Genomic DNA, 27559 nt, shown 5'->3' on the forward strand with positions numbered 1-27559 from the left:
GAAGATAGATCGTTTGAAATAAAGAAATGCAGCACAGAAGGAGACTACTCAGCCCATCATGCCTGTGCTAACTCTTTGAAAGATCCCTCACTCTGCCCTTAGCCTTGAACATTTTCCCTTTTCAAATATTTCTCCAAGCCCCTATTGCAAATTATTAAATCTCCCTTTAACCTCTTATGTGGCAAGGAGCTCCTCTAGCCTCTCCATTCCCTTCTTGTGAGAAAAGCAAGAAATGTTCTCACTGTTTGGAACAAATAAACTGCTTGAAAAGAATTATATTAAAGACTACTCCTGACTTGACATAGAATCACTACAGTGAAGGTGGCCATTCAGCCCATCGCGTCTGCACCAACCCTCCAAAAGAGCACCCTACCTAGGCCCATGCCCCCACCTTATCCTTGTAACCCCACCTGACCTTTTGGACACTAAAGGGTAATTTATCATGGCCAATCAACCTAACTTGCCCATCTTTGGACTGTGGGAGGAAACTGGAGCACCTGGAGGAAACCTACGCAGATACGGGGAGAAAGTGAAAACTCCACAGTCACCCAAGGCCGGATTCGAACCCAGGTTCCTGGCGCTGTAAGGCAGCAGTGCTAACTACATGCTGCCCTTGTATTACCTTTATTTCCATGAATTACTTGAAATGTTTTGAAACTACTATTCAATAAGGAATGGCATGTGAATTGGTGACCAGATGCTATTTTTGATAAAATTGTGGTGAAAGTAACACAAAATATAAAGTAGACAAGAGTTGGGCATTTTAAAAGAAAATTATTTTTTCATATCTGGCAACTTACACTAAAATTCTAATTTATTGGTTTTGGATGAATTGTTTTCTTCACCACAATACCCAGTCCATCTCGTGGTCCCTCAATGAAATCAGGTAGCGAAGCTCTGACAGCAAAAAATAATCGAGGACCATTCCAATTTGGTCAACATTTCTCTCCCAGGTTTTTAAAGTTGTGGTTTGGATGGATCTTTGTAAGCATTCAGGGGTCCATTTGAGACATGCAGGCGAGTGAGAAATAAAATTTAAGAAACGTGGACATAGAATTTTAGTACAAAAGGAGATCATTTGGCTCATCCTACCTGTATTCCCTTGCACATTTACCTCCAATATGTTTGTTTTTTGAAAAACATTTTATTGAGGCATATATATAAATAAATATATATAATATATATATATACTATATATTTTGTGTGTGTGTATATATATATATATATGTAGAGATATATACATCAACCTCATCCATAAAAAAGCAAGCAAACAGGAGTGCAAATAATCCAAACAAGTAAACATCTAACACCCCATTGTCCCGCCTCCCGCTCCCCAACTTTCCTGCCTCCTTTTTTACACACACCCAAATGCTGACACCTTAGCTATTTTCAAAGAAGTCAATGAACGCTGCCATCTCCGGGCAAACCCCTCCACAGACCCTCTCAAGGCGAACTTTATCTTCTCCAGCCTGAGTAACTCGGCTAGGTTGCTCACCCAAACCCCTGGTTTCGGTGGTCCCGAATCCCGCCATTCCAATAAGATCCGTCTCCGGGCTACAAGGAAGGCAAATGCCAAGACGTCAGTCTGCCTCGCCCCCTGGACTCCCGGGTCTTCTGACACTCCAAAGATCGCCACTTCTGGACTCGTAACCACCTTCACGCCCAAGACCTCTGACATCATGTCGTCGGAATGCCAGAATCCCCCAAGCTTTAGACAGGCCCAAAACATGTAGACATGATTTGTGGGCCCACACCTATCCTCCATCCCTTCAAAAAACATGCTCTTCCTAGCCAAAGTCGTATGTGCCCTGCGCACCACTTTTAACTGAATAAGGCTATGCCTTGGACACGAAGAGGATGCATTCACCTACCTCAAAGCCTCCTCCCACAGCCCCGTCTCCACCTCCCTCCCCAGCTCTTCCTCCCACTTGTGCGTTACTACCCCCATCGGAGTTCCCTCCCAGTCCATTAATTCTGTATAAATTTCCAACACTAGCCTTCCCTACCCCTGTTTTGACACCACCTTGTCCTGTAGCCCCTGGATGGTAGATGGGGGTTTAAACTAATTCAGCAGGGGCATGGGAACCTGGATTGTAGTTTTGGGGTTCGGGAGATTGAGAGTATAGAGGTCAGGAGCACAGATTTGACTTCGCAGGAGGGTGCCAGTGTTCAGGTAGGTGGTTTGAAGTGTGTCTACTTCAATGCCAGGAGTATACGAAATAAGGTAGGGGAACTGGCAGGATGGGTTGGTACCTGGGACTTCGATGTTGTGGCCATTTTAGAGACATGGATAGAGCAGGGACAGGAATGGTTGTTGCAGGTTCCGGGGTTTAGGTGTTTTAGTAAGCTCAGAGAAGGGGGCAAAAGAGGGAGAGGTGTGGCGCTGCTAGTCAAGGACAGTATTACGGTGGCGGAAAGGATGCTAGATGGGGACTCTTCTTCTGAGGTAGTATGGGCTGAGGTTAGAAACAGGAAAGGAGAGGTCACCCTGTTGGGAGTTTTCTATAGGCCACCTAATAGTTCTAGGGATGTAGAGGAAAGGATGGCGAAGATGATTCTGGAAAAGAGTGAAAGTAACAGGGTACTTTAACTTCCCTGGCTTTAACTTTCCAAATATTGACTGGAAAAGATATAGTTCGAGTACATTAGATGGGTCGTTCTTTGTACAATGTGTGCAGGGGGGTTTCCTGACACAATATATTGATAGGCCACCGAGATGCGAGGCCACATTGGATTTGGTTTTGGGTAATGAACCAGGCCAGGTGTTAGATCTGGAGGTAGGGGAGCACTTTGAAAACAGTGACCACAATTCGGTGACCTTTACGTTAGTGATGGAAAGGGATAAGCATACCCCGCAGGGCAAGAGTTATAGCTGGGGGAAGGGCAATTATGATGCCATTAGACATGACTTAGGATGTGTAGGTTGGAGAAGTAGGCTGCAAAGGTTGGGCACACTGGATATGTGGAGCTTGTTCAAGGAACAGCTATTGCGTGTTCTTGATAAGTACGTACCAGTCAGGCAGGGAGGAAGGGGTAGAGCAAGGGAACCGTGGTTTCCCAAAGAAGTGGAATATCTTGTTAAGAGGAAGAAGGAGGCCTATGTGAAGATGAGGCGAGAAGTTTCAGTTGGGGCGCTTGATAGTTACAAGGAAGCGAGGAAGGATCTAAAGAGAGAGCTAAGACGAGCAAGGAGAGGACATGAGAAGTCTTTGGCAGGTAGGATCAAGGAAAACCCAAAAGCTTTCTATAGGTATGTCAGGAATAAAAGAATGACTAGGGTAAGAGTAGGGCCAGTCAAGGACAGTGGTGGGAAGTTGTGTGTGGAGGCTGAGGAGATAAGCGAGATACTAAATGAATACTTTTCGTCAGTATTCACTCAGGAAAAAGATAATGTTGTGGAGGAGAATGCTGAGACCCAGGCTATTAGAATAGATGGCATTGAGATGCGTAGGGAAGAACTGTTGGCAATTCTGGACAAGGTGAAAATAGATAAGTCCCCGGGGCCTGATGGGATTTATCCTAGGATTCTCTGGGAAGCCAGGGAAGAGATTGCTGAGCCTTTGGCTTTGATTTTTATGTCATCATTGGCTACAGGAATAGTGCCAGAGGACTGGAGGGTAGCAAATGTGGTCCCTTTGTTCAAGAAGGGGAGTAGAGATAACCCCGGTAACTATAGGCCGGTGAGTCTCACGTCTGTTGTGGGTAAAGTCTTGGAGAGGATTATAAGAGATACGATTTATAATCATCTAGATAGGAATAATATGATTAGGGATAGTCAGCATGGTTTTGTGAAGGGTAGGTCATGCCTCACAAACCTTATTGAGTTCTTTGAGAAGGTGACTGAACAGGTAGACGAGGGTAGAGCAGTTGATGTGGTGTATATGGATTTCAGTAAAGCGTTTGATAAGGTTCCCCACGGTCGTCTATTGCAGAAAATACGGAGGCTGGGGATTGAGGGTGATTTAGAGATGTGGATCAGAAATTGGCTAGTTGAAAGAAGACAGAGGGTGGTGGTTGATGGCAAATGTTCAGAATGGAGTTCAGTTACGAGTGGCGTACCACAAGGATCTGTTCTGGGGCCGTTGCTGTTTGTCATTTTTATAAATGACCTAGAGGAGGGCACAGAAGGTTGGGTGAGTAAATTTGCAGACGACACTAAAGTCGGTGGAGTTGTAGACAGTGTGGAAGGATGTTGCAGGTTACAGAGGGACATAGATAAGCTGCAGAGCTGGGCTGAGAGGTGGCAAATGGAGTTTAATGTAGAGAAGTGTGAGGTGATTCACTTTGGAAAGAATAACAGGAATGCGGAATATTTGGCTAATGGTAAAATTCTTGGCAGTGTGGATGAGCAGAGGGATCTCCGTGTCCATGTACATAGATCCCTGAAAGTTGCCACCCAGGTTGATAGGGTTGTGAAGAAGGCCTATGGTATGTTGGCCTTTATTGGTAGAGGGATTGAGTTCCGGAGCCATGAGGTCATGTTGCAGCTGTACAAAACTCTGGTACGGCCGCATTTGGAGTATTGCGTACAGTTCTGGTCGCCTCATTATAGGAAGGACGTGGAAGCTTTGGAACGGGTGCAGAGGAGATTTACCAGGATGTTGCCTGGTATGGAGGGAAAATCTTATGAGGAAAGGCTGATGGACTTGAGGTTGTTTTCGTTAGAGAGAAGAAGGTTAAGAGGTGACTTAATAGAGGCATACAAAATGATCAGAGGGTTAGATAGGGTGGACAGTGAGAGACAGTGGCTAGCACGAGGGGACATAGTCATAAATTGAGGGGTAATAGATATAGGACAGAGGTCAGAGGTAGGTTTTTTACACAGTGGTGAGGCCATGGAATGCCCTACCTGCAACAGTAGTGAACTCGCCAACATTGAGGGCATTTAAAAGTTTATTGGATAAGCATATGGATGATAATGGCATAGTGTAGGTTAGATGGCCTTTAGTTTTTGACTTCCCATGTCGGTGCAACATCGTGGACAGAAGGGCCTGTACTGCGCTGTATCGTTCTATGGTCTATGGGGAAAGGTCGGCACCTGCTTCCTGACAAAATCCCTCACCTGTAAATACCAGAACCCATTCCCAGCGGGCAACTCAAATTCCTCCTCCAACCCCGCCAAGCTCGAGAAGCTGCCCCCAACAAATAGGTACCCAAACCTCTCAATCTCGCCCATTGCCACTCCTGAAACCCCACCCCCATCCAGCGCACCCCACCCCTCTTCCCACAAACCTATGATTCCCACAAATCGGTGCCAAAACCGAGGCCCCTCCAGCCTCGGGTGACATCAGATGCTGTTGCAACTGTCCCCACATCCTCAGGGCCACCACCACAACCGGGCTTGTGGAGTACCTGGCCAGCAAGAACAGTAGAGTGCCCCTAAACTGCAGTCTCATGGCACCGAGGTCCCAGGTTCGATCCCGTTACCAGGTCACTGTCCGTTTGGAGTTTGCACATTCTCCCCGTGTTTGCAAGGGTTACACCCCCACGACCCAAAGATGTGCAAGGTAGGTGGATTGAACACGCTAAATTGCCCCTTAATTGGAAAAAAAAATGAATTAGGTACTCTTTTTATAAAAAAAAAAAAAAATTTTTTAAACAGTGCCCCTAAACTCGAGTCCTTACAAGAGGCTGCCTTCATCCGTTCCCACACCAACCCCTCCCCTACTACCCACCTTCTTACCTCCAATTTGGGAGTGCACATTTTCCTCTCACAGATATCTCCAATTGGGCCATCCACACTTGGCTTCTCACTCAGCACACTTGAGTGTCATACCACAGCACCAAGGACGCAGATTTGATCCTGGCCCCAAGTTACTGACCGTGTGGAGTTTGCACATTTGGATGTGGACCAAGTATATCATTATTGTTTGTCCCATTTGGCACTGTTACTGAATATTGAGCTGCACTTGCGACAATCAGTGCAGTATGGTACATGTTTAATGGTTTAGTGAAGTTGGAATATAAGAAACTCAAAAGGTCTATGCAGTGGGAATCTCTGAAAGATATTCAGGGGAACAAATCAGTTATTTAACTTTGGGCCCAACTTGAAATCACTTTGAAGAAAAGCCAATGGCTGTCATGATTCGTTGATCATCTTTTCTCTCATTGTCTGTCTTTGGTGTTCAGGTTAACCCAAAGGTGTGGACCTGCCGTCCACTCCCGACAGGCTTGATGCAGAGAGCAGGATTGGATGTGATGTATCTGCTTTCGCTCCGTTCCACCCTGATGGACAAGTTAATGGTGGATTTCACAACTCAGGTGGACAACTACCTGAGCATGTACAGAAATATGCCCTGCATCAACCTGGGAAGTGCTGAGGTAAGAACTGCTCGGCAATTAGGAAGATGTTTCCTAAAATTCTTCCATGTGTTATCTTCTGCTTTTTTTTTTGTCTCTCCGTGCCACAAGCAGCCATCTAGTTCCACTCTGAAATGGACTGCTTGGACTGAGCAAGCACCTCAAGATGAGTGTCAAATTGATTATTTTCCCCATGGCAGTAGATGAGGCTGCGATCTACACAATTGGAGAGCCAAGATGTTGCAATTGCCCTTAAGAATTCAAAGATGTGCAGGGTCAAGGGAAATGCCGATTCGGGGGAACCACAGATTTGAGCCAGCGAAGTGGGATGGAAGTTTTCGGAAATGGGAAGTGAAGGGGATTAAGACGCAAAGAGATTTGTTTCTTGGGGGGCCGGTTTGCAGGATTGAGGGAGCTGGAAGCGAAGTATGGGTTGGAGCAGGGAGAAATGTTTAGCTACATGCAGGTTCGGAATTTGGCCAGGAAGGAGATACAGAGCTTGCCGGAGGAGCCGGCCTCCACATTGCTGGAGGAGGTGCTGACGACAAGGGGACTGGAGAAGGGGGTAGTGTCAGCGGTATACGGAATATTTTGGAAGAGGAGAAGGCACCACTGGAAGGGATCAAAGCAAAGTGGGAGGAAGAGTTGAGAGAGGATATGGAGGAGGGGATCTGGTGTGAGGTGGTCCAGAGAGTAAATGCCTCCACCTCATGTGCGAGGTTGGGGTGAAGGTGGTATACAGAGCGCCCCTCACGAGGGTGAGGATGAGCCGATTCTTTGAAGCAGTAGAAGATGTGTGTGAACGTTGCCGGGGGGGGTAGGAATCACGTTTTTTTGGGGGGGGGGGGGGGGGGGGTAGGAATCACGTTTGTATGTTTTGGTCCTGTCCAAAGCTAGAGGAGTATTGGAAGGAGGTTTTTAGGGTAATTACCAAGGCGGTGCACGTGAAACTGGACCCAGGTCATATTCGGGGTGTCGGACCAGCCAGGGTTAGAAACAGGTGCGAAGGCAGATATCATAGCCTTCGCCTCGTTCATCGCCCAACGGCGGATCCTGCTGGGATGGAGAGCAGCTTCTCCACCCTGTGCCCTGGCATGGCGGGGGGACCTGTTGAAATACTTGACCTTTGAGAAGGTTAAGTTTGAACTGAGGGGAAGCTCGGAGGGGTTCTACAAGTCATGGGCGTTATTTATTATGCACTTTCAAGAACTGGATAACATCAAACATTAATTGGGGGGGGAACTGTATATACAGTAGTCCCCCGTTATACCGCGCTCCGCAATACCGCGGTTCGCGATATACCGCGGGGGGGCTGATGGACCCCAACTGTCAGTTGTGTCAATTTCAGCGGCCGGCTCTGGAGAGGGAAGCTGCTCTCACTGAAATAATCAGCCGGCCGCTGAAATTGACACTGCCCGCTGCTCTCTCCCTCCAATCCAACTTTTAAGTTTTAATGTTTCTGATTGGAGGGAGAGAGCAGCCGGCAGTGTCAATTTCAGCGGCCAGCTGATTGTTTCAGTGAGAGAGCAGCTTCCCTCTCCGGATCAAAGTGAGCCGGCCGCTGAAATTGACACTGCCGGCTGCGCTCTCCCTCCAATCCAACTTTTAAGTTTTAATGTTTCTGATTGGAGGGAGAGAGCAGCGGGCAGTGTCAATTTCAGCGGCCGGCTCACTTTGATCCGGAGAGGGAAGCTGCTCTCTCACTGAAACAATCAGCTGGCCGCTGAAATTGACACTGCCGAGGGGGGGCGGGTGTTGGTGGGGGAGAAGAGGGGGGCCGGGTGTTGGGGGGGGGGAGAAGAGGGGGGGCGGGTGTTGGGGGGGAGAGGAGGGGGGGGGCGGGTGTTGGGGGGGGAGAGGAGGGGGGGGGGGGGTTGGGGGGGGAGAGGAGGGGGGGCGGGTGTTGGGGGGGAGAGGAGGGGGGGCGGGTGTTGGGGGGGAGAGGAGGAGGGTGGGTGTTGGGGGGGGAGAGGAGGAGGGTGGGTGTTGGGGGGGGGAGAGGAGGGGGGGGGTGTTGGGGGGGGGAGAGGAGGGGGGCGGGTGTTGGGGGGGAGAGGAGGGGGGGCGGGTGTTGGGGGGGAGAGGAGGGGGGGCGGGTGTTGGGGGGGAGAGGAGGGGGGGCGGGTGTTGGGGGAGAGGAGGGGGGGCGGGTGTTGGGGGGGGAGAGGAGGGGGGGCGGGTGTTGGGGGGGAGAGGAGGGGGGCGGGGTGTTTGGGGGGGAGAGGAGGGGGGGGCGGGTGTTGGGGGGGAGAGGAGGGGGGTCGGGTGTTGGAGGGCGGTCGGGTGTTGGAGGGGGGGTCGGGTGTTGGGGGTGGGCGGGTGTTGGGGGGGAGAGGAGGGGGGGCGGGTGTTGGGGGGGGAGAGGAGGGGGGGCGGGTGTTGGGGGGGAGAGGAGGGGGGCGGGTGTTGGGGGGGAGAGGAGGGGGGGCGGGTGTTGGGCGGGGAGAGGAGGGGGGTAGGGTGTTGGAGGGGGGTCGGGTGTTGGGGGGGCGGGTGTTGGGGGGAGAGGAGGGGGGGGGGGTGTTGGGGGGGAGAGGAGGGGGGGCGGGTGTTGGGGGGGAGAGGAGGGGGGGCGGGTTGTTGGGGGGGAGAGGAGGGGGGGGCGGGTGTTGGGGGGGAGAGGAGGGGGGCGGGTGTTGGGGGGGGAGAGGAGGGGGGGCGGGTGTTGGGGGGGAGAGGAGGGGGGGCGGGTGTTGGGGGGGGGAGAGGAGGGGGGGCGGGTGTTGGGGGGGGAGAGGAGGGGGGGCGGGTGTTGGGGGGGAGAGGAGGGGGGGCGGGTGTTGGGGGGGAGAGGAGGGGGGTCGGGTGTTGGAGGGCGGTCGGGTGTTGGAGGGGGGTCGGGTGTTGGGGGTGGGCGGGTGTTGGGGGGGGGAGGAGGGGGGGCGGGTGTTGGGGGGGGAGAGGAGGGGGGGGCGGGTGTTGGGGGGAGAGGAGGGGGCGGGTGTTGGGGGGGAGAGGAGGGGGGGCGGGTGTTGGGCGGGGAGAGGAGGGGGGTCGGGTGTTGGAGGGGGGTCGGGTGTTGGGGGGGCGGGTGTTGGGGGGGAGAGGAGGGGGGGGGCGGGTGTTGGGGGGGAGAGGAGGGGGGGCGGGTGTTGGGGGGGAGAGGAGGGGGGGCGGGTGTTGGGGGGGGAGAGGAGGGGGGGCGGGTGTTGGGGGGGGAGAGGAGGGGGGCGGGGGTTGGGGGGGGAGAGGAGGGGGGGCGGGTGTTGGGGGGGAGAGGAGGGGGGGCGGGTGTTGGGGGGGAGAGGAGGGGGGGCGGGTGTTGGGGGGGAGAGGAGGGGGGGCGGGTGTTGGGGGGGAGAGGAGGGGGGGCGGGTGTTGGGGGGGAGAGGAGGGGGGTCGGGTGTTGGAGGGCGGTCGGGTGTTGGAGGGGGTCGGGTGTTGGGGGTGGGCGGGTGTTGGGGGGGAGAGGAGGGGGGGCGGGTGTTGGGGGGGGAGAGGAGGGGGGGCGGGTGTTGGGGGGGAGAGGAGGGGGGCGGGTGTTGGGGGGGAGAGGAGGGGGGGCGGGTGTTGGGCGGGGAGAGGAGGGGGGTCGGGTGTTGGAGGGGGGTCGGGTGTTGGGGGGGAGAGGAGGGGGGGGCGGGTGTTGGGGGGGAGAGGAGGGGGGGCGGGTGTTGGGGGGGAGAGGAGGGGGGGCGGGTGTGGGGGGGGGAGAGGAGGGGGGGCGGGTGTTGGGGGGGGGAGAGGAGGGGGGCGGGTGTTGGGGGGGGAGAGGAGGGGGGGCGGGTGTTGGGGGGGAGAGGAGGGGGGGCGGGTGTTGGGGGGGGGAGAGGAGGGGGGGCGGGTGTTGGGGGGGGGAGAGGAGGGGGGGCGGATGTTGGGGGGGAGAGGAGGGGGGCGGGTGTTGGGGGGGAGAGGAGGGGGGCGGGTGTTGGGGGGGGAGAGGAGGGGGGTCGGGTGTTGGAGGGGGGTCGGGTGTTGGAGGGGCGGGTGTTGGGGGAGAGGAGGGGGGGCGGGTGTTGGGGGGGGAGAGGAGGGGGGCGGGTGTTGGTGGGGGAGAGGAGGGGGGGCGGGTGTTGGGGGGGAGAGGAGGGGGGGCGGGTGTTGGTGGGGGAGAGGAGGGGGGCGGGTGTTGGTGGGGGAGAGGAGGGGGGCGGGTGTTGGGGGGGAGAGGAGGGGGGGCGGGTGTTGGGGGGGAGAGGAGGGGGGTCGGGTGTTGGAGGGGGGTCGGGTGTGGGGGAGAGGAGGGGGGGCGGGTGTTGGGGGGGAGAGGAGGGGGGGCGGGTGTTGGGGGGGAGAGGAGGGGGGGCGGGTGTTGGTGGGGGAGAGGAGGGGGGCGGGTGTGGTGGGGGAGAGGAGGGGGGGCGGGGGTTGGGGGGGGAGAGGAGGGGGGGGCGGGTGTTGGGGGGGAGAGGAGGGGGGGCGGGTGTTGGGGGGGAGAGGAGGGGGGGCGGGTATTGGGGGGGAGAGGAGGGGGGGCGGGTGTTGGGGGGGGGAGGAGGGGGGGCGGGTGTTGGGGGGGAGAGGAGGGGGGGCGGGTATTGGGGGGGAGAGGAGGGGGGGCGGGTGTTGGGGCGAGAGGAGGGGGGGCTGGTGTGGGGGGACCCCCCTGCGGGTGTGGGGGGGACCCCCCTGCGGGTGTTGGGGGAGACCCCCCTGCGGGTGTTGGGGGAGGGAGGAGGGCCCTGCGGGTGTTGGGGGATGGGGGAGGAGAGGGGGGGGGCGAGCCGGAGGGTGTGAGGTGGGTGGGGTGTGGGGGGAGGGGAGAAGAGGAGACAGAGCCCAGTGGGTGTTGGGGGAGAGGGGAGCGAGCCGGAGGGTGTGGGGGGGAGAGGGGTCTAGTTGGAGGATGTGGGGGCGAACCGGAGGGTGTGGGGTGAGAGGGGGCGAGCCGGAGGGTGTTGGGGGGGGGGGGGAGAGGGGGCGAACCGGAGGGTGTGGGGGGAGAGGGGGCGAGACGGAGGGTGTTGGGGGGAGAGGGGTCTAGTTGGAGGATGTGGGGGGAGAGGGGGCAAGCCGGAGGAAAAAAAAGAAATTGACACTGCCGGCTGCTCTCTCCCTCCAATCAGAAACATTAAAACTTAAAAGTTGGATTGGAGGGAGAGAGCAGCGGGCAGTGTCAATTTCAGCGGCCGGCTGATTTCAGTGAGAGCAGCTTCTCTCCGGATCAAAGTGAGCCGGCCGCTGAAATTTTAATTGGATCCACGATGGGGGTTTTAAATTTATTTAAAAATCTATGCTAGCGCTTCCCATTGTGAGTCTATGGGGGTCTGACCTCTCCCCCCGCCCCCCGTAGACACTCAATGGGAAGCGCTCGCATAGATATTTAAATAAATTTAAAACCCCCATCGTGGATATCAGCGGCTCGGTTACAACGCGGGTGGGGGTCTTGGACCCCAACACCCGCGTTATAAAGGGGGACTACTGTATTAAGGATGACTATGGGTAATCCCTGATTCCTTTTTTGTCATTTGTTTATGTAAACATGCGGGCTAATGTTTGGGGGTTGGTGGGAGGATGGGATCGTTGTTATTGTTCTGGGGATTGACATAGCTGTTGCTGATTATTGTTTATTGTTGGTGGGTGTAAATTTGGAGGAAAATATGAAAAAGGAGAATAAAAATATATATTTTTTTAAGAATTCAAAGATGTGTAGGTTAGGTGAGGTTATAGGCTTACGGGGATAGGGTGGGGAAGTGAATCTCTTTCAATGCTCTTTTGGAGGGTCAGTGCAGACTCGATGGGCCGGATGGCCTTCTGCACTGTAGGAATTCTACGATTCTATTCTATGGTAACCATACGTTCGTGTAAATGAGAATATGCAGCTGTCTGCCTGCAAGTATCTCCAGCTTTGCAGAATTTCTGTAATGTCAGAAATCACAAAGAAGCAGCCAGCTTATCCAACATTTTCAGGTTGGGGGCCCCATTTCAATTTTTTTCTCACTTAGGGGACCGATGATCAAATTTCGGTAAGAACAAGTTTCGTAGGCATTCAGCATGAATTTCAAAATTATCACTGTCAAAGCAATTAATTTTCAAGAAAGAGTAATTAATAAAAATGCCCGTTAAAATGTGCCAAGCAACAGAGTTCATCAATGAAACCTTTTTTTGCCTTTTCGCTTAAGAAGCAGAGCTATGAGAAACAGACCATGTCCCAGGGTCACCAGGAAACCCTTAGCTAAAGAGTTGGGTCTGAAAATCACTTGACTTTACATTTGGCTGTGGTGCTGCACACTCTGTACTGGCCTCAGTAGAATTTGTATAAATGCAGGTGTCAGTAGTGCGTTGCCTTTACAATCTGCGTTGTGCGTAGGTTTTTGGGGGAGGGAGGATGGAAAAGAAATGGTGTGCATTTGAGACTCCCAAGCCTTGGGGTTCTCGCTCACACGCTCATGCTCACACACATGCATTCCCCATGGAGTTTGGACACTAACTGCAGGAGGTGGTGACCAGGCCCACTTCTTATTTGGCGGGCCACCCCAACCTTCGGCTGCTCAGCTGGCCGCCCCAACCTCCTCCCCGTTGCTGGACACTTGTTGCTTACTACTTGCCACCCTGCCACTTCTCTCCCAAGTCCTTGCTTGCCCTATTATTCCCCCAGGTTTTCCTTGTGGCCTGCCCACTTGCTCCCCCATCTTGGCTCTGTGCTCCTTCAGGGGCTGTGCGAGTGCAAGAGTGCGCTCACTGAAAACAATGGGGTGGCCAATCACGTTCACAATACTCATTGTCCAATCAAAGACTGATTCTCTTCTGAATTTGTTGCTGATAGATGAACCTGTCAACTGCAAACTCTGGAAAGAATCCTTTTATGATTGCAGATGTTAATCCTTGTAGATCTTTAATTCAACTTACCCATAATTTGACAAGTGAGACTACGGGCCGAATTCTCTGTCCCACCAGATTTCTGGTTCAGCACGCCGGCGGGATGCTCCGTTTCACTGGAATGGGGTTTCCCATTGTGGGACAGCCCCACGCCATCAGGAACCCCCCGGGCTGCCAGCAAAACGGAGCATCCCAACAGCGGACAATCCAGCTCAGGGACTTTGGAGGCGTTTGAACAAGCCTGCACTAAATTGACACCAAAGTGACTCCACTTTAAGCTAAGCTTTGAGAAACTTCAAAAACCATATTCCCTGTACTAGACATTACTTGATTTTCTGCCATACTTGATGCATGATATTCATGTCTTTATCATAGAAATTGCTGGCTTGCTGTGAATTGTCAACAGCATTCAGAAGCATGAGGTAGGTTGCCTGTGGGCAGCATGGTAGCATAGTGGTTAGCACAATTGCTTCATAGCTCCAAGGTCCCAGGTTCGATTCCCGGCTTGGGTCACTGTCTGTGCGGAGTCTGCATGTTCTCCCGTGTGTGCGTGGGCTTCCTCCGGGTGCTCTGGTTTCCTCCCACTGTCCAAAGATGTGCAGATTAGGTGGATTGGCCATGATAAATTGCCCTTAGTGTCCAAAATTGCCCTTAGTGTTGGGTGGGGTGACTGGGTTATGGGGATAAGATGGAGGTGTGGGTTGGGTAGTGTGCTCTTTCCAAGAGCTGATGTGACTCGATGGACCGAATAGCCTCCTTCTGCACTGTAAATTCTATGGTTCTATGACTGTTGCAGGAGTCACCAAGTGATCTGATAATTGACCTGCTATTTATTTCCAGCTGTTTATTTCTTTAAAATTTCCAGCATCTGCCAAATTCCATCCTGTCAAGCAGCCCTCCAGTTGGATGCTAGAAGTGGACACTTGATGTGTTTTTTATTTGTGGTCACAGTTAAAAAGAAAATGTAAATTATGCATGTAAGCACACACTCCTTCATCAACCTGTTAAACTAGTTGGAACATTTATCACCAGCCATTTTACTCTTTCCTCCCAGACAGCACTGAATTACTCGTTAGTGAACAGTATTCCGATAAATTGGTTATGTTTAAAATTAGAGTCTCCCAGGGAGTGCCGGTGGCGCAGTGGTTAGCACTGCTGCCTCATGGCACTGAGGCCCTGGTCACTGTCTGTGTGGCGTTTGCACATTCTCCCCGTGTCTGCGTGGATCTCACCCCCACAACCCAAAGATGTGCAGGGTAGGTGGATTGGCCACGCTAAATTGCCCCTTAATTAGGAAAAAAAGAATTGGATACTCTTTTTTTTTTTAATTTTTAAATTAGTCTCTCACTAATTTTGTCACCTTGGTGCGCATCATGGCTTTGCTGAAAAAAAAATTTGAATTATCTTTTCATCCACATTACTGTACTGAAGAAAAAAATAAAGAAATTGAACATTTTTGTGAGGGTGGGGAGAGGGATCATACAATGAGGGCTCACCTATTGGAGTAAGCATTAGCGTTGAGGAAAATGTCAAAAGCTTTTATTTAAAAATGACTGTCAGGAAACTACGCTGTATCTTTAAAAATCAAATTTGTTGTCACAAACATCCCCCACCTTTTCTCAACCCCCCCCCCCCCCCCCCCCCCCCTGCAGACCCCCATAACTCCCACTTTATCTTCTCCAACCGCAGGAATTCGTACAGATCAGCCAACCAAGCCGCTACCCCTGGTGGCGATGTCGACCGCCACTCCAGTAAAATTTGCCGCCGTGCAATCAGAGAGGCGAAGGCCATGACATCGGCCTTCTTCCCCACCATGAGATCCGGCTTCTCTGAAACACCAAAGGGTCCGGGTCCACCTCCTCCTCCTCCTCCACTATCCTGGCTAAGACCGTGAACACTCACAAACAGAATCTTCCCAATTTTTCGCAACCCCAAAACATGTGCACATGATTCACTGGCCCCCGTCCACGCCTCTTGGACTCATCTGCGACCCCCTAAAAGAACCCACTCATACTCGCCCGAGTCATATGCACCCTGTGCACCACCTTAAACTGTATCAGGTTCATCCTTGCACAAGAGGAGGTCCCGTTTACCCTACGCAATTCCTCACTCCTGCTCCCCAATTGATCTCCCCTCCCAACAACTCAGCCAATACTTTCACATCCGTGTTCAATGGGCCTGTACGACCCACATTCCACTGGGTCCTTCCTCATTTTCAGGAATAGTGTGATTACTGCCTGCGCTATCGTCTCCGGCAACTCTCCCTTTTCCAGTGCTTCATTAAACGTCCCCAACAGATGTGGTGCCAGGTCCACACATGTGGTGCGTCACAAATTCCTTGTAAAATTCCGCCGGGTACCCATCCAGCCCAGGGGCCTTCCCCGACTTCATACGCCTGATACTATCCAGCACTTCTCTCAGTCCCAGGGGCTCCTCCAATGCCTGCCTCTTTGCTTCCTGGGGAAATTCCAGCTCGTCCAGAAACCGCCCAATGTCCTTCTCCTCTTCTTCCCCCCCCCCTCCCCCGAGTATGCCTCATAAAGTCTCTGGTAGTACTCCCTAAACGCCCCATTTATCTTCCCTGGCTCCGACACCATATTCCCGGCCCCAGTCCATATCTTCAATATTTCCCTGGACACCAGGTGCATCAGCATGTGGCTTGCCTTCTCCTCATACTGTCATTGCATCGCTCTTGCCCTACGCAGTTGCCCTACTGTCCTCCCCATTGTCAGACTGCCCCTACAACCTTTTCCTCCTCGCCAATCCCTCCGCGGTGGGCACCCTTGAATATTCCCTGTCCACCTCCACTATCTTGCTCATGAGACGATTATGTTCCTCCCTCCTTTCCCTATGCGCCGAGCCTTAAGCAAAATAATTTACCCTCAGACCACTGCCTTCAGTTCTTCTCAAAAAATGGCCACCGACCCCTTCCCATTCTGATTTAATTCCACATACTCCTTAATCGCCGCCCTCACCTTATCACAAAACCTCCATCCGCCAACAACCCCGAGTCAAACCATCCACCTTGGCCTCTGCTCTCATCCTGATCTAAACCGAATCTCCACCCAGTGGGGCGCATGGTCCGAGATAGCTATCCCCACATACCCTGCCCCCTCCACCCCAACTCACTACAAATCAGTCTTTGAATGCACCTTATAGACGTGTGGAAAAAAAAAGGAATACTCCCCTCTGTGTTCTGAAAGCGCCATGGATCCACCATACCCATCCTCTCCATAAACGCACCCAGCTCCCTTGCCATTCGTACCCTACCCAATGACCTGTAGCTCCAACTATCCACCCTCGTCTCTGGGACACAGTTAAAATCTCCTCCCATGGTCAACTGGTGCGTGGCCAAATCCGGGATCACTGCCAGCAATCCCCTCATCATCCCAATTTGGGGCATACAGATTTACCAGCACCACCGGTGCCCCTTCCAATATCCCACTCACAATCACATATCTCCCACCCAGATGCTTCACCTCCTCATCCACAAATCCCATTTTTTTGGTCATTAAAATTGCCACTCCCCTCAATTTCAAATCAAACCCCAAGTGGGAAAACCTGCTCATACCACCCAGTGGCGTGCAGAGGGGGGGGCCGACGGTGCGCTGGCCCCGGGCATCAATTGGATGGGGGCAGCAGCGTGAAGAGAACGGAGCGCGCACCGCGGTCGGCCAGAGCGCGCCTGCGCACCGCGGTCGGCCGGAGCGCGCCTGCGCACCGCGGGCGGCCGGAGCGCGCCTGCGCACCGCGGTCGGCCGGAGCGCGCCTGCGCACCACGGTCGGCCGGAGCGCGCCTGCGCACCGCGGTCGCCGCTGGTGAAGAGGCGGCTTTGCACTCGGCGGCTGGAGCGTGAACAAAAAGGGCGCAAATTCTTCTCCCGAATCGACGGCAATCAATGCCACCATGGGTGAGTTTTATTTATTCTTTATCTTTATCTTTTGATCCATTTTTAAACTCTTCTCGGCACCCTCTCTATAGTTGTCAACTTACTAAACTGTCGTGCCCAGAATTTGACATTTGGGCCAGGGGCACCCATTTGGGACAGAACCAGTATTTTATGAAGATTCATCATGGCCTCTTAACTTTTGCCCTCTTACCCTTTATACTTAAAGCCCAGGGTCCTATAAATGGGAGATTCTCAGAGACAGGGGCAGCACGGTAGCATGGTGGTTAGCATAAATGCTTCACAGCTCCAGGGTCCCAGGTTCGGTTCCCGGCTGGGTCACTGTCTGTGCGGAGTCTGCACGTCCTCCCCGTGTGTGCGTGGGTTTCCTCCGGGTGCTTCGGTTTCCTCCCACAGTCCAAAGATGTGCGGGTTAGGTGGATTGGCCATGCTAAATTGCCCGTAGTGTCCTAAAAAAGTAAGGTTGGGGGGGGGGGGGGGGGGGTTGTTGGGTTACGGGTATAGGGTGGATACGTGGGTTTGAGTAGGGTGATCATTGCTCGGCACAACATCGAGGGCTGAAGGGCCTGTTCTGTGCTGTACTGGTCTATGTTCTATGTTCTACTTGACTGCAAGCTGCTGGAGCTCGGATCTTGAACAGAGCTTTATATCTGGATTTGGGGACCCTTTATGCACTGGCATAGTGCACAAACAGGCCCCACATGACCAGGGTTTTGTGAAGAAGAAGGGATCTGGAAATATGTCGACTGTGAAAATTATATTTGTGGAAATTGTGTGAAGTAATGCCGGTGTTTGATGAGACTTGGTGCTAAAGCTTTAGAGAAATGAAGATGGAATTTGATTTGAAGAAGTTCAACGTTTTGAAGGATATTGTGGCTGAAATGAATGCGATACGTGCTGAATGGGCTGACTGAGAAATAGATTGTAGAACAGCACAGAACAGGCCCTTCGGCCCTCGATGTTGTGCCGAGCAATGATCACCCTACTTAACCACGTAACCCGTATACCCGTAACCCAACAATCCCCCCCCATTAACCTTACACTACGGGCAATTTAGCATAGCCAATCCACCTAACCCGCACATCTTTGGACTGTGGGAGGAAACCGGAGCACCCGGAGGAAACCCACGCACACACAGGGAGGACGATGTGTGAGATATGTCTTTGTATCTGCTATGTGTAATTTATCAGTCATATTATTGCAATTTTCCTGTTAATTCATGTTTAATTTACGTTGATTTTGGTGTGATTGCTAATATAAAAGTGAAGTCTTGTATATTGGTCTTAGTTGGGTTGTTTGTAGTTTGTTTCCACAAGGGTCATAACAGTGTTTCCATGACGTTGCTGCTCTTATCCTTCTCCATGGGGGTTGCAGAGGAGGGAGGCACAACTTTCGAGACATAACATCTCACCCATTGCTGCAAAGCAAAATGACTGAAGAAGAGAACAATATCCCTAGAATCCCAGCGCTAAGGGGAAATTGACTAACTCTTACAGCGCAATTTAACCTCAGGCAGCCGTCCTATACCTTAGAGATGACCTAGAGGCAGCTTGGGGCCTGTCGTGAAGGTGAGTGAGTGCCTTTAAATTTGCTTACCTTTCACCGGGAGCAGGGTTTGAGGGAATATCAGGTAAGCTCTTTGTTTCTTTTTCTTCTTCTTGTTTTTTTTTTAAATCTAGAGGTGATGTCAGGGAAGGCAGTACAATGCTCCTCCTGCAGAATGTTTGAGGTGAGGGACACCGTCAGTGTCCCTGCTGATTTCATCTGTGGGAAGTGCACCCAACTCCAGCTCCTCAAAAACCGTGTTAGGGACCTGGAGCTTGAGCTGGATGAACTTCGGATCAATCGGGAGGCAGAGGGGGTCATAGATAGGAGCTTCAGGGAAGTAGTTACACCAAAGACTGGAGATAGATGGGTAACTGTAAGAGGGACTGGGAAGAAGCAGTCAGTGCAGGGACCCCCTGCGGTCGTTCCCCTGAGTAACAAGTATACCGTTTTGGATACTTGTGGGGGGGACGACTTACCAGGGGTAAGCCATGGGGTACGGGCCTCTGGAATGGAGTCTGTCCCTGTTGCTCAGAAGGGAAGGGGGGAAAGGAGTAGAACATTAGTAATTGGGGACTCAATAGTCAGGGGCACAGATAGGAGATTTTGTGGGAGCGAGAGAGACTCACGTTTGGTATGTTGCCTCCCAGGTGCAAGGGTACGTGATGTCTCGGATCGTGTTTTCCGGGTCCTTAAGGGGGAGGGGGAGCAGCCCCAAGTCGTAGTCCACATTGGCACTAATGACATAGGTAGGAAAGGGGACAAGGATGTCAGGCAGGCCTTTAGGGAGCTAGGATGGAAGCTCAGAGCGAGAACAAACAGAGTTGCTATCTCTGGGTTGTTGCCCGTGCCACGTGATAGTGAGATGAGGAATAGGGAGAGAGAGCAATTAAACACGTGACTACAGGGATGGTGCAGGCGGAAGGGATTCAGATTTCTGGATAACTGGGGCGCTTTCTGGGGAAGGTGGGACCTCTATAGACAGGATGGTCTACATCTGAACCTGAGGGGCACCAATATCCTGGGGGGGAGATTTGTTAGTGCTCTTTGGGGGGGTTTAAACTAATTCAGCAGGGGCATGGGAACCTGGATTGTAGTTTTGGAGTACGGGAGATTGAGAGAATAGAGGTCAGGAGCACAGATTTGACTTCGCAGGAGGGTGCCAGTGTTCAGGTAGGTGGTTTGAAGTGTGTCTACTTCAATGCCAGGAGTATACGAAATAAGGTAGGGGAACTGGCAGCATGGGTTGGTACCTGGGACTTCGATGTTGTGGCCATTTCAGAGACATGGATAGAGCAGGGACAGGAATGGTTGTTGCAGGTTCCGGGGTTTAGGTGTTTTAGTAAGGTCAGAGAAGGGGGCAAAAGAGGGGGAGGTGTGGCGCTGCTTGTCAAGGACAGTATTACAGTGGCGGAAAGGATGCTAGATGGGGACTCTTCTTCCGAGGTAATATGGGCTGAGGTTAGAAACAGGAAAAGAGAGGTCACCCTGTTGGGAGTTTTCTATAGGCCACCTAATAGTTCTAGGGAAGTAGAGGAAAGGATGGCGAAGATGATTCTGGAAAAGAGCGAAAGTAACAGGGTAGTTGTTATGGGAGACTTTAACTTTCCAAATATTGACTGGAAAAGATATAGTTCAAGTACATTAGATGGGTCGTTCTTTGTACAATGTGTGCAGGAGGGTTTCCTGACACAATATGTTGACAGGCCAACAAGAGGCGAGGACACATTGGATTTGGTTTTGGGTAATGAACCAGGCCAGGTGTTAGATCTGGAGCTGGGTGAGCACTTTGGTAACAGTGACCACAATTCGGTGACCTTTACGTTAGTGATGGAAAGGGATAAGTATACCCCGCAGGGCAAGAGTTATAGCTGGGGGAAGGCAATTATGATGCCATTAGACATGACTTAGGATGTGTAGGTTGGAGAAGTAGGCTGCAAGGGTTGGGCACACTGGATATGTGGAGCTTGTTCAAGGAACAGCTATTGCATGTTCTTGATAAGTACGTACCAGTCAGGCAGGGAGGAAGGGGTCGAGCGAGGGAACCGTGGTTTACCAAAGAAGTGGAATCTCTTGTTAAGAGGAAGAAGGAGGCCTATGTGAAGATGAGGCGTGAAGTTTCAGTTGGGGCGCTTGATAGTTACAAGGAAGCGAGGAAGGATCTAAAGAGAGAGCTAAGACGAGCAAGGAGGGGACATGAGAAGTCTTTGGCAGGTAGGATCAAGGAAAACCCAAAAGCTTTCTATAGGTATGTCAGGAATAAAAGAATGACTAGGGTAAGAGTAGGGCCAGTCAAGGACAGTGGTGGGAAGTTGTGTGTGGAGGCTGAGGAGATAAGCGAGATACTAAATGAATACTTTTCGTCAGTATTCACTCAGGAAAAAGATAATATTGTGGAGGAGAATGCTGAGACCCAGGCTATTAGAATAGATGGCATTGAGGAGCGTAGGGAAGAAGTGTTGGCAATTCTGGACAAGGTGAAAATAGATAAGTCCCCGGGGCCTGATGGGATTTATCCTAGGATTCTTTGGGAAGCCAGGGAAGAGATTGCTGAGCCTTTGGCTTTGATTTTTAGGTCATCATTGGCTACAGGAATAGTGCCAGAGGACTGGAGGATAACAAATGTGGTCCCTTTGTTCAAGAAGGGGAGTAGAGATAACCCCGGTAACTATAGGCCGGTGAGCCTAACGTCTGTGGTGGGTAAAGTCTTGGAGAGGATTATAAAAGATACAATTTATAATCATCTAGATAGGAATAATATGATTAGGGACAGTCAGCATGGTTTTGTGAAGGGTAGGTCATGCCTCACAAACCTTATCGAGTTCTTTGAGAAAGTGACTGAACAGGTAGACGAGGGTAGAGCAGTTGATGTGGTGTATATGGATTTCAGTAAAGCGTTTGATAAGGTTCCCCACGGTCGGTTATTGCAGAAAATACGGAGGCTGGGGATTGAGGGTGATTTAGAGATGTGGATCAGAAATTGGCTAGTTGAAAGAAGACAGAGAGTGGTAGTTGATGGGAAATGTTCAGAATGGAGTTCAGTTACGAGTGGCGTACCACAAGGATCTGTTCTGGGGCCGTTGCTGTTTGTCATTTTTATAAATGACCGAGAGGAGGGCGCAGAAGGATGGGTGAGTAAATTTGCAGACGACACTAAAGTCGGTGGAGTTGTAGACAGTGCGGAAGGATGTTGCAGGTTACAGAGGGACATAGATAAGCTGCAGACCTGGGCTGAGAGGTGGCAAATGGAGTTTAATGTGGAGAAGTGTGAGGTGATTCACTTTGGAAAGAATAACAGGAATGCGGAATATTTGGCTAATGGTAATATTCTTGGTAGTGTGGATGAGCAGAGGGATCTCGGTGTCCATGTACATAGATCCCTGAAAGTTGCCATCCAGGTTGATAGGGTTGTGAAGAAGGCCTATGGTGTGTTGGCCTTTATTGGTAGAGGGATTGAGTTCCGGAGCCATGAGGTCATGTTGCAGTTGTACAAAACTCTAGTACGGCCGCATTTGGAGTATTGCGCACAGTTCTGGTCGCCTCATTATAGGAAGGATGTGGAAGCTTTGGAACGGGTGCAGAGGAGATTTACCAGGATGTTGCCTGGTATGGAGGGAAAATCTTATGAGGAAAGGCTGATGGACTTGAGGTTGTTTTCGTTAGAGAGAAGAAGGTTGAGAGGTGACTTAATAGAGGCATACAAAATGATCAGAGGGTTAGATAGGGTGGACAGCGAGAGCCTTCTCCCGCGGATGGAGGTGGCTAGCACGAGGGGACATAGCCTTAAATTGAGGGGTAATAGATATAGGACAGAGGTCAGAGGTGGGTTTTTTACGCAAAGAGTGGTGAGGCCGTGGAATGCCCTACCTGCAACAGTAGTGAACTCGCCAACATTGAGGGCATTTAAAAGTTTATTGGATAAGCATATGGATGATAAGGGCATAGTGTAGGTTAGATGGCCTTTAGTTTTTTTCCATGTCGGTGCAACATCGAGGGCCGAAGGGCCTGTACTGCGCTGTATCGTTCTATGTTCTAAAGATAAAGAGGTCAGTGAATAGCTCTAGAACGGGTGCAACTACGTTTTCTATAGGTTTTTTGGTGATATTTAATGAAATATTTACGTGGGTCTTTGGGGCATACAATCAAGATTTGCCCCGGGCATCACCAGACCTCTGCACGCCACTGATACCACCCCTTCCTTAACCTAACTTGGTCCTTCACACGGAGGTATGTCTCCTGCAAAAAGACCACCCTGCGAACACCCGCAACCTTTTAACGGACCCATTCAGTCCCCGGACGTTCCATGTTACCAGCTTTACGGAGGCTTATGCCTCCCATCCCCTCTACCGTCCGCCATCTTCCCCACTTAAATCCCGCCCCTTAATTCTTCCCTATACCGAGCCCATCCCAGTTGGCCCCTTTCTTCACCCCTGACCATGTCATCTCTCACTCCCTGCCATGACACAACAACCGCCGCCCGGCCACCCCTCTCGGCTTTCTCTCTCACCACCTCACTTCCGTTCACCTGACAGCGTGGCAGCTCCTGACAAAGCCACTTCCCAATGACTTCACCCTACCCCCCACCACCACTCAGCTCAAGGAGGAAGGTTCCCTGCTGACCTTACCCTCCCCCACCTAAACAAAGACCTCTCCTGAACTACAGGTAGCCTTCTCCAAAAGCAAACAAACAAATGTTAAACACAAATGAGATACCCTCAATTACGACACAGGAGAGAAGATTGGTAATTCAAAGGCTTTAATCATCAGAGAACTGAACAGCTGCCGAGAAGTGTGCTCACCACATGCTGCCGAGTGAGGCTCATCTTGTATACCGTTTCCTGGGGGCAGAGCCAGAGGCGGAGTCCCCCAGGGTTCCAAGCCCGGTCTTAAAGGGCCAATGTATTAAAGGCAAGGTACAGTTACTGATACCATTCATCACAACAAACAGTCCCATAAAACTGGAGGGGGGGGATGGAAACATCCATCCCCACTTAACCTTTCACCCCTATATCCGAACAATAAACAGCAACCGTCCCCTTCAAAAAAAAAGAAGAAATTCCCCCAATCCCTACCCCCACTTCAAACATGCTCCCAACCATTACAAAGTGCCAGCACCCCGTTTCCCAAGCATTGTCCGCTCAGTTCGGCCCCAGTTTATGCTCCTTAATGAAGTCTTCTGCTGCTTCTGGGGTCTCAAAATAATACTCCCGGCCTCTGAACGCACCCCAAATCTGATCTGCCGCCGGTACAGCACCACCTTGGCCTTGTTGAAACCTGCCCACCACTTTGCCAACTCGGCTCCAATGTCTTGATAAATTCAGACCTTATTTCCCTCCCTGTCGCAGGTACGCTTCTCCCTGGCCCAATGCAAAATCCTTTCTTTCTCCACAAATTTGTGGAGTCTCACGACCACCGCCCACAGCGGCTCCCCAGCTCTAGGTTTCTGCCTCAGGAACCTATGTGCTTGGTCCATTTCAGGTGCCTTATCTATCACTCTTTCCGCCGTCGGTACAGCATACCTCTCCAGTCACCTGAGGAAGGAGCAGTGCTCCGAAAGCTCGTGTTTGAAACAAACCTGTTGGACTTTAACCTGGTGTTGTAAGACTCCAGTCCAACGCCAGCATCTCCACATCATCACTCTTTCCGCCACCAGCCTCGCCAGCATCTTCGAGACTTACCTAGTGGCATTCACACCTTCCACTCCTCCAGGCAGGCCCACTATTCACAGATTCTGCCTTCTCGAGGTATTCTCCTGCTCCTCCACCTTTGCCCTCAATATTTTACAGAGATCTCCTAGGAGCCCCGCCTCCACATCCAGAGCCATCACACAATCGCTGTGGTCTGAGATCACTCCTTTGATCTCCTGAATCTGCGACCCCTGCACTTCCAAACACTTTTCTCCACCGTTCCAACAAACTCTTCAGGGGTGCCACAGCTCCTTTGATGGCTTCGAGCAATTCTGCTGCATTTCCTTCTTTGGTTGCCAGAATTTCTCCTTAATAAAAGACAACACCTGCTCCATTTGGGGCCTTCCATCTTGCACAGCCCTTTCCCCGCTGCCTTGCTTACACTGGCTGTTGCTGCAGTAAAGGCCTGCTCCAACTCTTTAGCCTGTTCTCTCACTGTCTTCTGCTGGGTTAGAAGTCTTACCACACCAGGTTAAAGTCCAACATGTTTGTTTCAAACACTAGCTTTCGGAGCACTGCTCCTTCCTCAGGTGAATGAAGAGGTATGTTCCAGAAACATATATATATAGACAAATTCAAAGATGCCAGACATGGCTTAGAATGCGAGCATTTGCAGGTAATTAAGTCTTTACAGATCCGGAGATAGGGGTAACCCCAGGTTAAAGAGCTGTGAATTGTCGCAAGCCCAGGCCAGATGGTTGGGGATGAGTGTAATGCGACATGAATCCCAGGTCCCGGTCGAGAGGCCGCACTTGTGTGCGGAACTTGGCTATAAGTTTCTGTTCGGTAATTCTGCGTTATCGCGCGTCCTGAAGGGCACCTTGGAGAACACTTACCCGGAGATCAGAGACATCATACTATCTCCAATGTTTCTGGGAATGTTTAGTGGTAATATGAAACTGAAAAAGAAACTGAGGTCCAAATGAAAGGGTGAGAGTTAGGGAAGAATGGTATTTAATAGACTAGACAGTATAGTCCATGTTTTTCTTATGTTCCTTTTAAGATTCAATTAGTTTTTTTTAAACCCAACTTCAGGCCCTTTTAATTTTAATTTTTTTTTAATTTAGAGAACCCAATTCATTTTGTTTTCCAATTAAGGGACAATTTAGTGTGGCCAATCCACCTAGCTTGCACATCTTTTGGGTTGTGGGGGTGAAACCCATGCAAACACTGGGGGAATGCAAACTCCACACAGACAGTGACCCAAAGCTGGGACCTTGACACCGTGAGGTCGCAGTACTAATCCACTGCGCCACCGTGTAGCCCAAGGCCCTTTTGCAGATGCCATAATATTGTCATTTTATGGTCTTCTGAAATCCATGCATGCAATGCTGGCCAAATCAATTAATGAGTAACTCTTGTGATTGAAGATCTAGGTAATAAGATGACAAATAGGAGCAGGAGTTGGTTATCTACAATTCTGCTGCTGATTACCCAAAGGAATGCCCTGTTTCAGGCTACCAGATCTGCCTTTATTCCTTTTTTTACAATTCAGTGGCTCAGCGGGCCACTCCAGAGTGCATTTCAATTCCTCCATGTAGTGTGAAACTGGAGTCATGTTATGGGTCAAAATAGGTGGAACTGGCAGGTCTCCCAATCTATTAGCACTTGATTCTGATTTCAGTTTATGTTGTTGTCCGTGTAGATTATTCAAATCTCTATGTATTTTATTACTTGCCAGGATTATTTAATGGAGCTTCCATATGAATTGAAGGAGTTAACTGTTATCCAGAGGCTAAGAAGAGAGGATGCTCTGAAAAATTATAAAACGGATGAGAATGGCCTTCTGGTGAGACCTTGCCCTCAATCTGAGAAAATTCCTGAGATGAAAGGAAGGGTAGTAAACATAGATGACATTCCAGAGCTTGAAGCTACTGACCCTTCAGGGGAAAATGTATTAGAAATGCAGAATGAAGATATTCCATTGCTTGAGCCAAGCCCAGATTGTGGTGAAGACCGTTGTCCTCCCCTGGAGGAAGTCAGCCATTCAACATTCTAACTGACAAAATTCCCGACTGCCAGTGCCCACTTTGCGCAGAAATCAACTGACTGATCCCAGAGATGGTTGAGCTGAATGCTATTCTCATTGTGGAGGTGATCAAACGTTTTTCAACTTAGTTTTGCTGTCCAAGGTGTATTTCTGTCTCACATCCAAGATCTTTAGACAAAACCAAGATCTGTTCTGCAGACAGCATCTTTCAAACAAGTTTCTATCCTACTTTTCAGAAATACCCTTTAAGAGACTCTTTCAGAAGACTTTGTGTTATACATTGCGGCCAGAGCCTGCTTCAGTTTAAAGTGGCTTCAACGTAGCTGAGTGGTTTGTTGCTCCATTGTGCTGCATATGAAGTGATGATTTAGGTTTCCCACACAGCGAGTTTCAATTCGGCCATACTGGTGGGAAGGGAGCCAACTGAAGGTCAGGCGCATCATTCATGGTGAGAGAAATTAAAGAACAAGTCGCCGTCATCCGAACCTGGGGTTGAGATCTGGATCCAGACTCCCAGTTGATTACCTTAGCTAGTCATCAATGTAAAGAAAAATATTACTTGATTGTGAAATAGTAGCAGTACATACCAGTCAATGACTGCACTAATGACACATCTGTATATGGACTCGTTGTATTGTCTCATACACTTCCAGGATATTGTATTTTTAATGCTGCTCTCTGATTTGACATTTTTGTTTACTTTTTTTTTAAATTCAGAGCTATGAAGCTCTGAAGGCGGCACGGTAACACAGTGGCTAGCACCGTTGCTTCACAGCACCAGGGTCCCAGGTTCGATTCCCGGCTTAGGTTACTGTCTGCACGTTCTCCTCGTGTCTGCATGGGTTTCCTCCGGGTTCTCCGGTTTCCTCCCACAAGTCCCGAAAGACGTGCTTGTTAGGTGAATTGGACATTCTGAATTCACCCGAACAGGTGCCGGAATGTGGCGACTAGGGGCTTTTCACAGTAACTTTATTGCAGTATTAATGTAAGCCTACTTGTGACAATAATAAAGGATATTATTATCATTAAGTCTGTCTTTCTTAAATAAATGATTTATTCATGTGTAAACCAAATGTACATTCTAAAGAGTTATTGAGCAAGTAATGTTTACCAACCTCTCCATGTTTTGAAATTCCCATGCTCCCAATTGTTAGAACTAGGGTGGCAGTACGTTGGCGCAATGGTTAGAACTGCTGTCTCATAGCGCCGAGGTGCCAGGTTCGATCTTGGCTCAGGGTCACTGTCCATGTGGAGTTTGCACATCCTCTCCGTGTTTGCGTGGGTTTCACCCCCACAACTCAAAGATGTGCAAGGTAGGTGGATTGTCCACACTAAATTGCCCCTTAATTGGAAAAAATGAATTGGGT

The 27559-nt window shown here is 51.0% G+C and overlaps 1 protein-coding gene across 7 annotated transcripts in view; it reads left to right on the plus strand.

Annotated features, from left to right (window-relative positions):
* exd1 (exonuclease 3'-5' domain containing 1) overlaps window positions 1-26961 on the plus strand; it is a 142005-nt gene extending 115044 nt beyond the window's left edge. For 6 of the 7 annotated variants that reach the window (XM_038782917.1, XM_038782892.1, XM_038782910.1 and 3 more), the window contains 2 exons: window positions 6130-6321; window positions 25884-26961. In XM_038782917.1, coding sequence (XP_038638845.1) covers window positions 6130-6321; window positions 25884-26201 — 510 coding nt within the window. In that variant the 3' untranslated portion in view covers window positions 26202-26961. The remainder of the gene's footprint in view (window positions 1-6129; window positions 6322-25883) is intronic. The other variant, XM_038782935.1, reaches the window with a different exon arrangement.
* Window positions 26962-27559: the final 598 nt, after the last annotated feature.

The sequence above is a fragment of the Scyliorhinus canicula genome, chromosome 2 (assembly GCF_902713615.1).
Source record: "Scyliorhinus canicula chromosome 2, sScyCan1.1, whole genome shotgun sequence".
Lineage (NCBI taxonomy): Eukaryota > Metazoa > Chordata > Chondrichthyes > Carcharhiniformes > Scyliorhinidae > Scyliorhinus > Scyliorhinus canicula.